Source organism: Hyalella azteca, unplaced genomic scaffold, assembly GCF_000764305.2.
Source record: "Hyalella azteca isolate HAZT.00-mixed unplaced genomic scaffold, Hazt_2.0.2 contig9281, whole genome shotgun sequence".
NCBI lineage: Eukaryota > Metazoa > Arthropoda > Malacostraca > Amphipoda > Hyalellidae > Hyalella > Hyalella azteca.
The window spans coordinates 97,073-113,697 of record NW_025939355.1 but is presented as its reverse complement, the minus strand read 5'-3'; the positions used below and the strand labels follow the sequence as shown (position 1 = coordinate 113,697).

The 16,625-nt window shown below is 38.1% G+C and overlaps 2 protein-coding genes across 2 annotated transcripts; both read left to right on the top strand.

Annotated features, from left to right (window-relative positions):
• The first annotated feature begins 845 nt into the window (after positions 1–845).
• Positions 846–6,012, top strand: LOC108680445 (cytochrome b5-related protein). The gene is made up of 6 exons (XM_018169268.2): positions 846–1,150; positions 2,430–2,608; positions 2,909–3,047; positions 3,314–3,716; positions 4,211–4,363; positions 4,598–6,012. The coding sequence occupies exons 1-6, from the start codon at positions 910–912 to the stop codon at positions 4,911–4,913; spliced, it is 1,431 nt and encodes a 476-aa protein (XP_018024757.1). The 5' UTR covers positions 846–909; the 3' UTR covers positions 4,914–6,012.
• A 3,918-nt stretch (positions 6,013–9,930) lies between these two features.
• On the top strand, positions 9,931–14,637 carry LOC108680456 (cytochrome b5-related protein). The gene is made up of 6 exons (XM_018169279.2): positions 9,931–10,352; positions 10,691–10,869; positions 11,186–11,324; positions 12,183–12,585; positions 12,831–12,983; positions 13,357–14,637. Exons 1-6 carry the CDS (start codon positions 10,118–10,120, stop codon positions 13,655–13,657), a joined length of 1,410 nt encoding a protein of 469 aa, XP_018024768.1. The 5' UTR covers positions 9,931–10,117; the 3' UTR covers positions 13,658–14,637.
• The last annotated feature ends 1,988 nt before the right edge of the window (positions 14,638–16,625 follow it).

The following is a 16,625-nucleotide window of genomic DNA, read 5'->3' as shown; positions in this document are numbered from 1 at the left end:
CGGGACCTGCAAGAAGCGGTTGACCTTGAGACGACAAGACGATTTTTTGAGCTTTTATACCACACATAATACCCATGTATTTGAAATAATCTACTAAAGAATGAATCATCTAAAACAATTTCCCTTGAAGTAAATCCAGTTAACATCATTTCATAGAATGTTCAAGTGGCGGTTTGCTTTCCAATAAACGCACCCAAACCTGTATGGTTACAGACCATTTGTTTGGGTGTAGCGCATGCAGTGCTATCCATGCTTATAGCTTCACCAGAAGATTTCCACGCATTTTCAGAGCACCTTACCTACAAGGCACTGACCACAGTCACATTCAAGTGTCCTGCGACGCAAGGTGTCCGTGTGCCTCTTTATATGTTTTTTTTAATGTTTTATGCATAATGTGATGAACAGAAAAGAGACTGTAATAACTACGGGAATGAATATTTAAACAGTGAATTTTAGTAAACTAGATAAAATGATTTGGGTTTGTAATTATTTCAGAGGAGAGCAATGTAGACGATGCGCTTGGCAATAATGATCTTAGACCTTCTTTCTCATTAAGCTTGTTCGTATAGTTCAAACCTTTCAAATAAATCGAACTACTCAATTGAACACTTCAATCTTTCCGTGGAAAAACAGCATTGTTCAATTGCACGTTATAGAATAGACATTTTTTAAGAAATCAAAGCAATTTTGGAATGGTTTATTCCCAAATCATTATTATGTAATTTATTATTATGAATTTGAAGCTAATAATCGTTTTTGGAAGCATCGGAATTTCTCTTTACTATCTCGAATGAATTTTGGTGAAATCATAATGAAATAATTTATTCTTCGATTATGAGCAGACAAACTATCCTCTTTATAACTTCATTGTGAAATTCATATAGTTTTTAGCCTGGCTAAGTGCACAACATGGCACCTAGCGTGAGTGCCAGATCGTCGCAGAATTTTGCTTGCCTTGCGAGCGACGGCCGGAAGAATCCAACTCCAGGGTTTCGTGTCGACTGCCCGACAGGTCGGGAAGATGGAATTAAGAGCAAGACGGGCGATGCTTGGATCGCTGGGAAACGGATTGATGATGACATAGGAAGCCTGTGGAGGATTCACGACAAGCTCTACGACCTCACCAACTTCATTGCAAAACATCCAGGAGGTACTGAGCTAAATTATGGAATTGATACTCGGTCCACATGTTGATGCAAATGCAATAATTTCAAGCCAAAAACTGCCCAAATTATTCAAACGAAAATTAGAATAACTATTATTTATAAAAATTTGAATGTAGAATATTCTTAGAAAATACCGCGAATAGTTCATAGTCCGAGGTTAATTATAAACTAAGTCGATTAAAAAGATTTTATTAACCAGTTATAAGGTAGCTAGCCAAGCACACATTTCTTAGTGATCACGTGCCTGCGTAGAGAGAAACGTAAAGTTTTTTTGCAACATAATTTGGCCGTAGCATAAGCTGCATTTTTTTCTAGTACATAAAGGAACTTCAACAGCAGGACACATGAACTTCTCTCGTACTTGTAAGAGTATGCAGAAACATTTCTCAATCGGACGATGTGATCATTAGATATTTTTTTTTACCACGGTATCTCGTTGAAAGTTTTAGTCTTTAAAAGAAAAGTATATTTTTGTTTACCTTATAAAATAATTAATTTAAAGAGTGAGAATTAACTGCGACATATTCGTTATCAACGTAAATTGCCCTTCTTAGGAGGGCATAGACATTAAATCTGTATTATAAAGATTCATTACAAGCCCGTATGCCTCGGTTTAAAATTTAAACGAAACAATTCAATGATCTAACTCATGTAGGTATTTATTATAATTATTATAATCAACTCCTCTTTAAGTGCACATTTTTACTCTGAACCAATCTTTACTGACTAACATAAAATAATTTGGCAATGATTTGTAACAGTAGCCGCGCTTCACTCAGTTGTGCCATGCAGTGTCGCACTATTTGATTACAACAATAACTTCGTCCGTTGATTATTAGGACATTACGAAAAGTAAATTGATATTATTGCTTCGTATAAGCGGTTAAAAATGAGGAGTGGAGGTATCTAGTGGTGACTGTATGCAGCCTGCAAGTGGTTATCGATCTCAAAAAAAAAAAAGAATTATTTTATATCGAAAATTATTATTAAATATAAAAGAATATAAATTTTAAAAGAATTTTATTAAAAATATAAAAGAATTATTTTATATCAAGAGTATTAAGTTCTATTACGAGAGCTTGATGCAAGTAAACCATCCATCAATCATGACGAGCAGTAAATAACAAAATAGTTACTTACAATTGACAGATAATTTACCACAGCTTCAAGTCTTAAATTCCTTCCATTCCATCGACTGGGAGGATTTATATATATTTTTAACGCAGTATTTGTAGATTTTTAGAAAATACATCGTTCGCGCAGGTCGGTTTTGGCTGGAGACGACGCGCGGCACGGACATCACGGAGGCGTTTGAGTCTGCCCACGTCAACCCCGCCGTGGCGAAAATGTTGCCCAAGTTCTACGTGAGGGAAGCAACCAACAAGAGAAACTCCCCCTACACTTTCCATGAGGACGGCTTCTATAAAACTCTGCAGAGGAAGGTCATTGCAGGCAATGGGGGAATTGATGGACTGCCAACGCTTATTCAAACATTGCTATTGTAATTGTTTGGTATGAATTTATGGTTTTTTGTTGTTTACAAACACTTCCTACTCTCTTATTGCCGATCGACAACATCAGTTACCTTCGAATAAGCAAATAATTTTAGCGAATGATTCTCCTATGTTTTTCTCCAGCGAATGATAATGTTGGGAAAACCCGCGATGACGTAAAGTCGCGGTAGGTGAAGCACGATGCTATATTTTTCTGTATTTCTGTAGACACATCAAAAACTGCCGCAGGTATGGCCCATCCTGAAGAAGATTGGAACAGGACCCAACCTGAAGATCAGGCTCCTCATGGACTCCTACGTAGCCATCTTCTTGGCACTGCTGGTGACAGCGTCGCTGTATCACTCTTACCTAGCGGCCTGCGGTGCCGGTGAGACAATGTGTGAAAATAATAAAAACTAAAAAACTTGTTCGAAGCACGGACGAAAATAACGAGGCCTTAATACGATTTAAACTCCGTCCATAATATAATTTGTGGTAGACATATATTGATTTTTTTAATGAGTTTTTATTTTTTAATTTACAACTTTAATAGTAAACGAAATTAGCCCCGATGACCACCAGATCAGTTAGGGAAATCAAGCTGTTTGGTAATGTGATTAAATCTGACAATTTTAACAAAGGATCTTTCCTAAGGTGTGGTATTGTGGATGATTTGTGCGTTGTCGCACAACTTCTTTCACCAAGCAGACAACTTCCGGATGTACTACTTTGACTTGTCACTGATGGCTTCCGCTGAGTGGCGGATCACGCATGGACTGTCGCATCACTTGTTCACCAACACGCTCTACGACTTCGAGATATCTGTCCTGGAACCAGCAATGCGCTTCTTACCAGATCCTCACAAGCACATCATGAACAAATACGTGTCACCTGTAGCCTGCCACTTAGTGTTATTGTTCGCATTCTTCGTCAATGGATTCAAAAGGATCGCTGCTATAATCATGGGTACTCATAAGCTAGTGTGGGCCAACGCACTACCGCTGGTAGAGTGCGCGCTCATGATGCTCGTCTCCGGGAGTGTTCAGACCGGCTTCAGGTGTGTAATTCGCGTCTATTAAACAAATCCTAAGTTTATAGTTACTCAGCACAATCCAAGTCATGCTATTATACTAACCGAGAACTAACCACATGATTATGGTGAATAATTTTACGGCACATAGAAGCAGAAAAAGCTACTTGTGGAGACTATACTCATTATTTATCACCCAGGAAGAATGCTTCAAATATCGTAAGAAACAAATGTAGTCCTCCGTTGATAAATGACTTCCGCGTAGCTAATGACAATAAATTTTTGAAGGCTGTACACTTTAGCTCATGATTAGTCAACTTATTTACATGACGCCTCAAGTGCTCTCGATATACTAATAATTTTGCTATAGTTTTAGTTTTGCTTGGCGACACATTCGTTCTTCTGTGTTGCTATTCGTTATAGCATCCAGCTCATTTCTAATGAATGGAATAATTTTTAAGTGGCGGCAAGTTCACGTTTTGCTGAAATCATTTATAGATACCGACGAGTTTTGTTCACAGCTTGTGGATGGCGATGGTGTTCTCATCAAGCTTTTGCTTCTCATGGATCGGTGTTGTGGCCGCTCACCACCACCCTGAGATCTACCACGCCTACGATACCTTCAGGAGCGACCCTGACTGGGGGCTGTGCCAGTTAGACGCCGTGCGGGACAAGTAAGCAACTTATCCTGTTAAAAAATCTAGGACGTTTCTCACTTTTGAAGCAAGAGAGTATATGTATGAGTATGGCAGGAATTCCACGCAATGAATCATGTGGGAGCTATTTTTAGCGCAATTGAACGACGGGAATTTGTTGTCTATAAACATACATTGTTACACGAAGCATTCCTAGAATCTGTGTAAAACAATCGGGTTGCGATGACTTCCAAATTTTCGTACATTCTACAGAGTTGAAGTGACTGGATCCCTTTTCCTGACATCAATTTCTTTTGGAGATCACACTCTTCATCACCTCTTCCCAACCGTCGATGCTTCGAAGCTGCCTCATTTGTACCCTGTATTCCTCGAGACATGCAAGGAATTTAACGTGAATTTCAGTTTTTTGCCCGCGAAGCAACTGGTTTGCGGGATGTACACGCAGCTGTGCTCCAATAAACCTAACCCTGAACCTCCGCGCTTCCCGCGAGATCAACCACTTCTGCCTGAAGTTATTCGCAATATGATGGAAGAGGATAAGGATACCAAGTATCAGAAAGAAAAATGAGGCTCGCAAGATGAAGGAGTGTAATGATGGTGAAAAAAGTTAGAAAGAATCAAGTTAGGCATTAATCCCTCAATGTGATTAGGATGTGCTCATGACACATTCTAATCAATGTGTCGGTGTAATTAGGACATGTTTCGGTGAAAAGTGAAAAAAAAACGAGTGAAAACATGCGTTGTGCAATAATTAGTACATTAAATGGTAGTAGTGAAAATTATATTATACGAGAGTCAGAAGGTATCATCAATTATTCGATAGGTTTTTATGGCTCATTAATTGTTATAGGTTGCGAGAGTATACCTGCGAAAATGATGCGGTAATTTTTGTGCAAATTATTCGCATATCAATGCCGTTAAGTTGAACTTAATGTCATTAACTGGAAAATGATTTTAACGATTAGGAAAACTGTTCCGTCTAAAATGATTTTTAAGAAGTAGGAAAACAGTTCCTTCTAAAATTAAGTAAGAAAACTTTTCCGTCTAAAATCGCACCCATTGCAGACTGTAATGTAATGAGCAGCAAACCACAACCTGTAGTGCGTGCATCACTTGTGATACTCGTGATACTTCGAGGTGGGACGCGCCCACAAATTCGTATTCACGGATGATGAAATTAGTGAATTATTTTTCGTTTTACAAAAATATCTAATTCCCAACAAAAATGATCCGGCAACCATGTGCGACTGTTGCCACACTCTTCTTAAAGTTAAATTCAAACGCGAAAAATTATAAATAATATTGGTACAAAATTTTGAAATGTAACAATGTTTATGAAATGGCGCCGGCGGCGCAGGTTTGGAGCAGCGGTCTCTGATAAATTTGGTTTGATGTGTATAAATTTTTGCTCTGAATTATCTTCAGGATGAGTAAAAAGTACTTAAAGTTAAGTCAAATATACTTTTTACACTTTGACGTTGCCACCTAAGATATGTTGGCCTTGGTCGCAAGAGGTCTGATGCCTACAAGCTCCAGTCAGATAAAACCGTTCACGCTGACTGTGCTTCTTACACAGCGAACATTCTACTAGGCAACAAAATCGATTATTTATTACCGTATTGTATCTTCTAACTTGCATATGACATATAATAAACCTTGTAAAGGACTTTCTCGTTGACTAGTCCTTTGGGAACGTTTGCTGAACTATTCAAAGACGCGCCATCATGGCAGGATACAGAACGAGTATTCCATGATGTACGGTTTCTAGAAAGAAAATTACAAGAAAATACATAAGACAAACATACAAAGAATGATTCATGATATATGCAAGAAATGACAATGTGTGAACAAAGATAAATCAATAAATATGAAACGGTATAATCAATAATTCAAGTAATCAAATCTAACTGACCGAATATAGCTTGGAACCTCGGGTACTTACTATACATGCATCTAGGGTCCAACACTGAATGCTTTGACGCATCAGAAATAAACTACGACTAGTAGACTAATTCTACATCTGCAAATTCAAGAGAAATTGAAAATTGCGGCTACAAGCCTTATTACTTATCTAAGGACTTATGGGTTTATTAACAAGAGCCCAGAAATATCTCGTACAATTCCGATTTTCACAATTCATATTTTGATTATATTAGTGAAAGGGTGGGTTATGAGAGTCCAGAGGTATATGATATTTTTGATCGAGCGCGTATCATATTTTCCAGAGCTGGGCAGCGCTACTTTGAAATATAGGAGCGCTACCGCTACCGCTACATGCTCTAATTGTAGCGGGCGCTACCGCTACATCCGCTAGATTGTAGCGAGCGCTACCGCTACAGTACAAGGTAGCGCCGCTACATTAGCCGCTCCAATGGCCAAATTTATTGAAAATCTCTAAATATTTATTGTTCTGCTATTGGGATTTACTCATAAACATTTAATGTTAATAAACATTTTCAAAACATATCAATGCAACTTTATCGCAATTAACCTAACCGAGCTAGTACGGGTTAGATACAGTAAATAAAAGTTACAGTTACTTTTATGTTTTACCTTCCCTACATGTATGTCTACTTTAATCTACCAAACTCAAAAATTATCCACATAAACATGTAAAAAATCAATCTTTTATTTGTATATATATGTATGTGGATTATTTTTGAGATTGGTAGATTAAAGTAGACATCCATGTAGGGAAGGTGAAACATGAAAATAACTGTGTAAAAATAACTGTGAGCAAACTGAAACATGAAAAAATACCTGTAAGTGGTTACTGTTAACAAATTAACAAGTAACAACTAACATGTTGACACTAGTAACAGGATGAGGTTGACAACATTACACCGAAATCTTTCGTACAGTTTTATTCTGTAATTTATATTATGTACGTATCATGCTGGTTTTTAAATAATATTTAATACTATTAAGTAAAATTTAAAGGCTTTATCTATAAATGTAGCGGTAACGCTGTAGCGGCAAAAACCTCGTATCTCTACTTAAATATGTAGCGGGCGCTACCGCTACCGCTACAATTGCTTAAATGTAGCACCGCTACCGCTACTGAAAATGTAACGGCCGCTACATGTAGCGCGCTACTGCCCACCTCTGATATTTTTTGGCAGTAGTTCTGACTTCTGTGATGTGACGGAATGTTAGATCAGACTAAATTACTTTCTCGTTTATTTTTAGTTGTCTTATTAGTTCCCCCCGATGAAATTTTGAACTTCGTCAGTCAATGACGAAATTTATTTCATTCGCGCAGTTTTCTACGATATTATTGACTGATGTCACATCATTCAAGGAATCATTTACGATATTATTGACTTGACTCGAGAAAATAGAGTAACTTGCTCTGCATCAAATTGCAACAAACAACTTCGTTATCGCAAGATTAGCATCTGGTTCTTGATAAGGCGTACAAGGTTGGTGCATTATTTTCATCCGTCGTATGCAGGTTATTTCTAGGCGAGCGCCGCAAGTAGATATCAAGTTAATTATTATAGTGAATTCAAAAATTAAGAAAAATCTAATTAACGGGTTGAATATTAAATTATATTTTTGAGTATACACTATTCATTAACGTACTTCTCGTTAATGAAGCAGTTATCGAATCTTTTCCAGTAAACGTTTGGGACCTTCAAGAAAATTCAGCAAAATGATGTCATGTTCAAAATCTACCTAACATTTGGGTGCTGTTTATCATGACTGACTAGATTCATTTTCGCTTGACCTGACGTGCATAAATTTAGAAAATGGACATATGGGAACATGGCTAAATACTTATTCAAATTGCGCACATGTGAACCTCTCCATAACACTGTACAGTACACAAGGCTCAAGCAATGAGCTACCAACTCGATGTCCTAAGAAGGGACATTTGATCGGTATGCCTTACATGCTGCCTCTCAGTCCTTAACAGAGCCTTGCTGTGGTCGTTGCATACCGACATTCGGGCCTTCCAACGCTAGTGTTAATTGAAACTGTGAAATGAGAATTATGAGAGTGTTTCATAGAACATTTTTTTTCATCGAAATATAGGTTATGAGTATAAGAGCATTAGTGCACAGTAGTTGTGGAGGAGACTATATGAATTATGCTAACTAGGCTTGCAACGTTTTTGCAAGCCTTGCATTTGAACCAAATTGCAGATGGAGAAATGAAACTCCTATGAACCAAATTGCAGATGGAAAAATGTTCAAATGAGATATTTTTAAGATAGAAACAAGAAAATGCTTGTCCCCTAATGATAAGCAGTACGAATAATATGTGAATTGGTTATTCAATATTTATGCTGAACCTATTTGCAAAATTAAATTGAAATATATATCTGTAATTAAAGAAACAAATATCTAATAAGTTTTATTGTAAGTTTTGAAAGTTTCAGTGAAAATGTATTGGAGACCAACATCAGTTCAAAAATTTGAATACCACTATTGCAATAAAGAGAACAATAGCCATATTTACACAGATTCAAGCATGACTAGCGAATAAAATGCCGAAAGAACAGAATAATTTATCGATCAACAATTTAATGCTAATAAAAACTAAGAGCGATTAAAGTTTCAGGATACCTTCCAGACAATGCCTTCTTAATTTGACTAAACAAAAAGTTCGACGGATAATTGAGGAGTCGAATAATTGAGGAATGAATTCAAATTCCAAATGCCTTATACTGCCTAGCAAGTAATGTGCAGCAAATTCTATTGCCGCGGGACGTATTTATTATGTTCGATCTCTGTTCGTTGAACAGAAGCTAAAAAAGCTCGTGCCCAAACCAGCGAACTTCGATACAAGGATGTTTGAAATGATCATTAAATTTAGTTCTTTTACAATGAAGCAACGACGAACTCTAGTTGGCTTACATCTAAAGTACGCTTTTTAAAAAAATTAGTTGTTAACCGTCAAAAAAAGCCCCGTAAATGGGCGATGCTTTAGAAATTTGAAATTTTTTCTTCATCATATCTACTATTAAATATAAGGGGACAATTATTAAAATCAAGAGGGCAGCTGTTCAGCCCGCAACCTCGTAATAAAACATGAAAATTTTCGGAATGACAATGGGAGGGACTGAAGAGAAGTTACTAACTCTACAGCTTTTGACGTTGAATTAATGTTTATCAGACGTTGTTCCAACGAAACATACCCGTAATTAACGATGTTTCAACGTCATTTGCCTGAAGAGTAAGCTATCAATATTTGTTACATTTTCCAGCAAAAACGAAGTAGACCAATGAAAATAAAAATTGGAAATAATATCAATGGTTGCGGTTCGAAGGAAATCATTTGTGGGCAGGGTGGCCCAGTGGTTAAAGTTCAGAGTACCACGATTGGAGCAGAGGCGCGGGTTCGATACCAGCTCTGTGCGCCAGTTTCTGGTAAGAATCGGCAAGGAGGCCGGGCGGTCAAGCAAAGCAAAATTGAAGCAGTGAGCTGCGAGTCGAGATCGCAAGCTGTGGATGTTCTGCGATGTTAAGAATCGGCGACAGGCCTACGGCCTACTAACGCTGAAACCGCTATATTATTATTATATTATTATAACGCTGATAATGGATCTGTTATCTGTCCACACGGAGGAATGCTTATGCTTTCGCGTCAGGAACAAATTTCTGATCCTTGAATCAGCTATAACTCAGTTAATTCAATAAGGGTAGTCGATACATGGGACTTGAAGAAAAATGTTCCTAATATTTTGTGCAGATCTTCTTGAATTTTGAGCAAAAAATCAGAAGAGACATCCAAATCTCATGAGAATAAAATTGAAAATCCATTGGAATGGTGCCAAAAGAAAAATCCTTTCACAGTACCACACGCAGCGTCCATGGTTGGAATGGCTCTGGGAATCCTAATCCGGGATTTACGGTTGACGTCCCAACTAACCGAAATATTTTTCTGAAGACGGCTGATGCTTGGATGGGCGGGAAGCGGGTTGATGATGCCGCGGACAACCTGTGGAGAATTCACGACAAGCTTTATGACCTCACCGACTTCATCGGCAGACATCCCGGAGGTAAAAATCACTAAAATGTTAGCGAAATGCAATTAGAAATTTAACAATAAGTTTTATTACTGAACTGATTTCACCTGCGAGCACTTCCGCATAAAGAAGCAGAATACTTAGTGCGCTATTATACGCTCACAAGTTTCAAAACTTCGGCTCCATCGTGACCGGAGCTCCAGCAGTTTAAACGTTGCGAATCAACTAAGAAAGATTCGACTATTGACATTTAATTGTATACTGTACTGCTAGATTGATTTGGGCGAGGCGGCTTCCTCAATAAGAAACACGAAGCCTCAAAGTAGTATTACGCTAAGATTCGCTTCTAAACGAATCTTTTGTCACGCAAGGTCGGTTTTGGCTGGAGACGACGCGCGGCACGGACATCACGGAGGCGTTTGAGTCTGCCCACGTCAACCCCGCCGTGGCGAAAATGTTGCCCAAGTTCTACGTGAGGGAAGCAACCAACAAGAGAAACTCCCCCTACACTTTCCATGAGGACGGCTTCTATAAAACTCTGCAGAGGAAGGTCATTGCAGGCGAAATTCTTTCAGGACTCGCTGGTTCCAATAAACATTCAGCACCGAAATTTACTGCGCTTTTTATATTGTGTATTACATTTTAAAATGATTCATCATTTAACGCAATTCTTCGTCAGTGTTATGCACTTCACGAGTTATCACCAGTGGCTATGCTTTTTGTTCTTGTATGCCATTATGAAATCTAAATACGCAAAATTCAGGTAATTGTGTATATGCAGTTGCCGAAACTACTGATTAATGCTATGATCGGCTTCACTTGTCTAGCTAGAGTCTGACAGACCTGATGAGCAATGTTGACCCAAGGTGTGGCCAGTGCTGCAGAGGGTGGGGAGGGGACCGAGCCTCAAGATGAAGCTGATGGCCGACGGCCAAGCAGCGCTGTATGTGGCTACGGTCTTCGCTGCTGCTGTGCACGCTTCATACGGACTCGCCTTCTGCGCTGGTGATCTTGCTATCATAGTGCTACTAATTCTCATGTAAATTTAGTTTTTCTTGCAGATAGGAATTGTTGGTCGTTCTTGCGAATATATTTTTCGAGGGAAATTTAATATACTGGATTGCGTTGAAAAAAATTACTGACCTGAATTTCACCTGTTGGAAATGGTTGTTACGTGACGAATGTGTCACTAAACATACGACAGCACGAAGAGGGCCTAGTGACTTTATGAAAATACTTTGAAGAGCAGTTGGTAATATGAGAAATACATGCAGAGAGAAAGAAATCTTTTAAATCATTTAAATCATTTTAGAAATCATTTAACAAACCCATAGAAAATCGGTATTATAAATCAGTATATACTTATAATCTAAAGCAGGGTATACTAAGAAAGTGACATTAGTTATGAATAGAACAAATTGTCACAACTTATATGGTCCAAATAGTACGAATAAATGTACAAAGATAATATGATAATAATACTAGAGGCATATCGTAAGTATAGTTCCGTGAAATGAGTTATAGTAAGAAGCGGGATGGTGGTACAAATATACAAAAAAAGTTTTATATAAATACGATAATTTTAGACAGGGAATTTAAGCTTCTCAAATAGTCAAACTTGTCTTCATTTCTAATTTCAAGTGTTGTGTGCAAATGTACGTACACTAATCAAGATCGAAAGACTGCAAAATTGTTTAGTTTGACGAGAACTGAAGTCGCAGCAGCCCTTTGAAGTTGAAATAGCACGACTTCTTGCTTGGATACTGAACAATTGCATGAAACTCATTAGCTAGGTCAAGTATGAAGTAAACCCGTAATTTTCTAATTTCTAAATGTATGACCAAATCCACCTCAACTTGGCAGGTTTGGTCTTGTGGACCATAATGGGCACGGCGCATAACTTCTTCCACCAAGCAGATAACTTCAGAATGTTCTACTTTGATCTTTCTCCGCTGTCGTCATCAGACTGGCGCATCACTCACGGCTTGTCGCATCATTTGTACCCCAACACTCTCTATGACTTTGAAATATCCGTACTGGAACCGTTTATACACTTCCTACCAGAGCCACATAAACACTTCCTCCACAGATACGTGACTCCAGTCACGTGTCACCTTACGATGCTACTTGCTTTCTTCATCGAAATCATCAAACGGATCGCGGGTCTCATCATTGGAACACGGAAGTTTGAGATGATAAACGTCCTGCCCTGGGCCCAGTGTGTCGTCATGATGCTATGCACTGGGAGTTTTCAGACTGGGCTGCTGTGAGTCTATTATTAAAGAACAATTACATAACAGCATAGGGGATATAAAATAGCTTAATATTGCAACTATGACGGGGTATTGTAAAAATGTATAATCACTGCTGGTCGCACGATATGTAAAATGATCAAAATTTTTTCATATCTAATCTGATTCCTTTTCATCATCTCCATTTCTTGGGCTTATTGGTTTTGAAGCTTTGCAGAGGTAACAAGATTTTATCTTTCAGGGAATAATTATGTTGCAGCTTGTACCTGACGACGATATGCACCGCGAGCTTTTTCTTCGCCTGGGTGGGCCTGATTGCCGCTCACCACCACCCTGAGATCTACCACGCCTACGACACCTTCAGGAGCGACCCTGACTGGGGGCTGTGCCAGTTAGACGCCGTGCGCGACAAGTAAGTATCAGAAAATATTAAGAACTTTTTCATACAATGATCAGGCAAACGTGTTTTTTCTTTGTTATAGAAAAATATGTTAGAAAAAATACGTTGTACATAGTTTTCACGATTTTATTTTAGTGACTTCATGGTTGAAGCGTTATGAGGATTTTATGGAGAATAGGCCTTGTACTTCTACAGCGCACTTTGCATTACAATGATTTCCATCCCATATTTCAAGAACTGATTAGATATTAAAAAGTGCTCCCTCAGCTAAGAATTTCATGAAAAATTATTTTGGGTACCTTTTTTTTTCTTCAACGTTTTCCTTGGCAAAACATGCAATGAAAACAGGATTTTTATCATTTTTCTTCAATTTTCTACCCTATAGGATCGAAGTGACAGGATCTTTATTCCTGGTCGCGATATCTTTCGGTGACCACAGCCTCCATCACCTTTTCCCTACTGTGGACCACTCCAAGCTCCCGTATCTTTACCCCGCACTCATCGAGACGTGCGAAGAATTTAACTTGAACTTCAGCTTCGTTAAGCAGAAGGAACTGATTCTCGGGATGTACCTGCAGATTTGCTCTGCAAACCCCAACCCTAAACCGCCAGGCTTCCCGCAAATAAAACCTCTTATTCCAGAAGTTGTTCAAAAGATGATCCACAAGAAGAAAAATCACTCGTGAGCGATAAATTATTTGCATTTGTAGAATAGTGTCTCACTAGGAAGGCATAATGGATATTTTGACCCCCCATTCTTTTTGGTTAAAAAATTATTTATAGAAAAATTGTCTACAAATTAACAATAATAGGAAAGCGAGACCTGAAGTCTAAATGTGTTGGACACACAGTTACGTGTCTTTTATTCAGCAAAAAGAAAAAATGCATCCCTCTCGCGTACATCTTAATAATTATCTTCATCAAGGTTATGCTTTATACTACAATATTTAATTTATCGGTTCCGGTAAATCTGAAATGCGGGAGAGCAGAGATGTGTACTTTCAAACACTCCTTATACCAGTGCCTGAAATGTCAATGATAACATCCAATAATAAATATCTAACACAAATTTCTACTACTCTGCTATTTGCGTTCTGTATGATAGAATTTAATGACATCCTTGAATATAACACCAGCGCAATGATTATTTTCAAATGAGACCTATTCCACATGTCGGATTAGCATACCTTTAACTGTATTCATACGTACCTCATATTCCTCTGTTATCTGTTAAGTGACTGAGATGTCAGCTCGGCATTGAGCGGTCGTCTGTTATACCTATCCGCTCCTGCCAACCGTTTTTCAGCAGTCGCCCACTTCTGTAATCCCCGAGCTGTCATAAGCTTTCCACATCACTGTCTTCCCTCCAGCAATGAAATGCATACAATCATTGTACCTTTTATTTTTCTAGTTAATAGACTAGAAATAATTTTTTGTCGAGATTTTAACGTAGGGTTGTGATTTAGAAAAGGTAAATATAAAATTCCTGCGAGCCGTGAAAGGTTTTAGCGTGCAGCTAAACCCTAGAGTCGGAGATGTCTATATGTAGAACTGCGTGTCTGTTATGAACTTCGGTGGAATATATTCACGTTGAGGTTGCCTTAATTTAGTTGATCACTTCGCACTCAATAGAAATACATAAATTTCATATATTTATGTTTGTAAAGCATCGACTCCTTATTCCCTGCGTTCTTTCTTCACGGGCATGATTCAACTATAGTTTAAATAAGGATCTTAACTATGGACACTGTTCCCGGGTGACCCCTCCTTATTTTATACAAACCTCGTTCAATAGATTTCATCAACCAAATCTCGTAGGTTCATGTAAATTATGGTAAAAGGCCGCTTCTAGTCACCCCGACTCCACAACAAAAGTTCCCTCGTACGTCGCAAACTCGGCCGTGTTTAATCTCTGCCCAGAACAGCGCATAAACTATTACTTTTTGAGCGTGGGCACTCATTCAGGCAAGCTTACTCATTTCAATTATCCTTTTGAAAGAAAATTTCAGTTCATGCGAAGGTTGAGCAAAAAAAGCATTTAAAGTTATGAAAAAATGTAACTCAATACTCACTGCAGTGAGTGACAGAGTGCGCATTTTCTCGTCGACGAAAACACGAAGTCACAGACGGACGGGCATGACGGGCACAATAGGGCATTTTTCCATAAATGAGAAATGCGCTAAAAATGAGAATGTTCAAAGAAATAATGTTCCAACGCAAGAAAAACATAAGTCGGTTAAGCTCCTTTATTGGATCATAGCAACACCGTACGAAGACAACACCATACCTGAATGATAGTGAATACTTCCAACAACAGTTCAAGGCCATGGGTGATTAGTGGCAAGACCTTAACGCGAAGCACTCAAGAAATTACACCGCAAGAAACCTACCACTGATCTTACTGTATGCGGTCATGCCATCATGATGCGATTCTGGTGGATCGTAATCGGTTCGTTTGATTCATTAAATGGTATTGTATAATAATTTTTAGAACTCCTACTTTTTACCATATGGACATTATCAAGTCCCACAAATCATGCGAAATTATACGAGAGAAAAAAAAGAAAGCGATGTCTGTCAGAGGCAAACAAACAGCAAGTAATTAGCACTAACATCACTAGGAAATGACCAAAATTACAATGCACTAGTTATTAAATTTAAACTTACCAAGTTAGGTAAAAATTAGAGAAAAATAAAATATCACATAAAATAGGTTATACGATGGGTACAAAATTAGATGAATTACCTACCGACATACAACTCGATATTGAAGAGCATGAGGACGCGATTAAGATTTAACGCGTTGAAACTTAAACATCGTCAGAGGAAAAAAATTAGATCACTACTCACTGCAGTGAGTGACAGAGAGCGCATTTTCTCGTCCGTCCGTCGGTGAAGTCACGGACGGACATGACGAGCACAATAGCGCCTTTTTTCATAAATAAGAAAATGCGCTAAAAACACTCGGCAGGCACAGTAGGGGTCATCTCAACGTTGGAATGTACGATACAAATTGCAAATTAAGGTCGCGTATACACGGGTGTTCACTTATAACCCGAACATTCATCAGCCATTAGAATGCGCACCTGGATAAACAATTTGCATTTTTGTAATTATCACAGAACTCCTGGCTAATAGATCAGGACATGGAGTGAAGAGAGGCAAGGTTCACCAAGAACTTTGTTTCAAGTGAATAATATAAAGGAGGAAATTGAACGAAGCATCAGTATAAACTAAAGCATTACCAACACAAACAAATAATTCAAAGATAAAAAGTAATTTATTATGTAAAATATAATACATGCGATTTATCTGGAGGCAAGTTTGGAAGGAAAACGTTAGCGACTCAGGAATAGAAACATGACAACAAAGTTAGGCCAAAGAAAACACGGCTCAAAACTGTTAGAATTCCTGTAACAGAATAGAAGCACAATCGATATAAATAATTAGATACTAGAATAGTCATTGTTGAACTAAAATTTATCTCAGCGATTATATATTGAACGAACGTGAAAAAATTGCCAGTCATTAGAACAAAATTTGTAATAATGGGCCAACCGATGGATTAATCAAGAAAATTTTTAAGGTACAAAGCACTCTTTAAAATTCGACGCACCACCTGAAATTTTTGTGGCAAATGAATTTCTGCCAGCA

Coding starts and splice junctions, on each gene's coding strand:
- LOC108680445 (XM_018169268.2), top strand. CDS start 910: ATGGCACCTAGCGTGAGTGCCAGATCGTCGCAGAATTTTGCTTGCCTT. Junction 3,717..4,210: donor AGTGTTCAGACCGGCTTCAG/GTGTGTAATTCG, acceptor TTTTGTTCACAG/CTTGTGGATGGCGATGGTGT. Junction 4,364..4,597: donor TTAGACGCCGTGCGGGACAA/GTAAGCAACTTA, acceptor TACATTCTACAG/AGTTGAAGTGACTGGATCCC.
- LOC108680456 (XM_018169279.2), top strand. CDS start 10,118: ATGGTGCCAAAAGAAAAATCCTTTCACAGTACCACACGCAGCGTCCAT. Junction 10,870..11,185: donor ATAAAACTCTGCAGAGGAAG/GTCATTGCAGGC, acceptor TGTTGACCCAAG/GTGTGGCCAGTGCTGCAGAG. Junction 12,586..12,830: donor AGTTTTCAGACTGGGCTGCT/GTGAGTCTATTA, acceptor ATTATGTTGCAG/CTTGTACCTGACGACGATAT.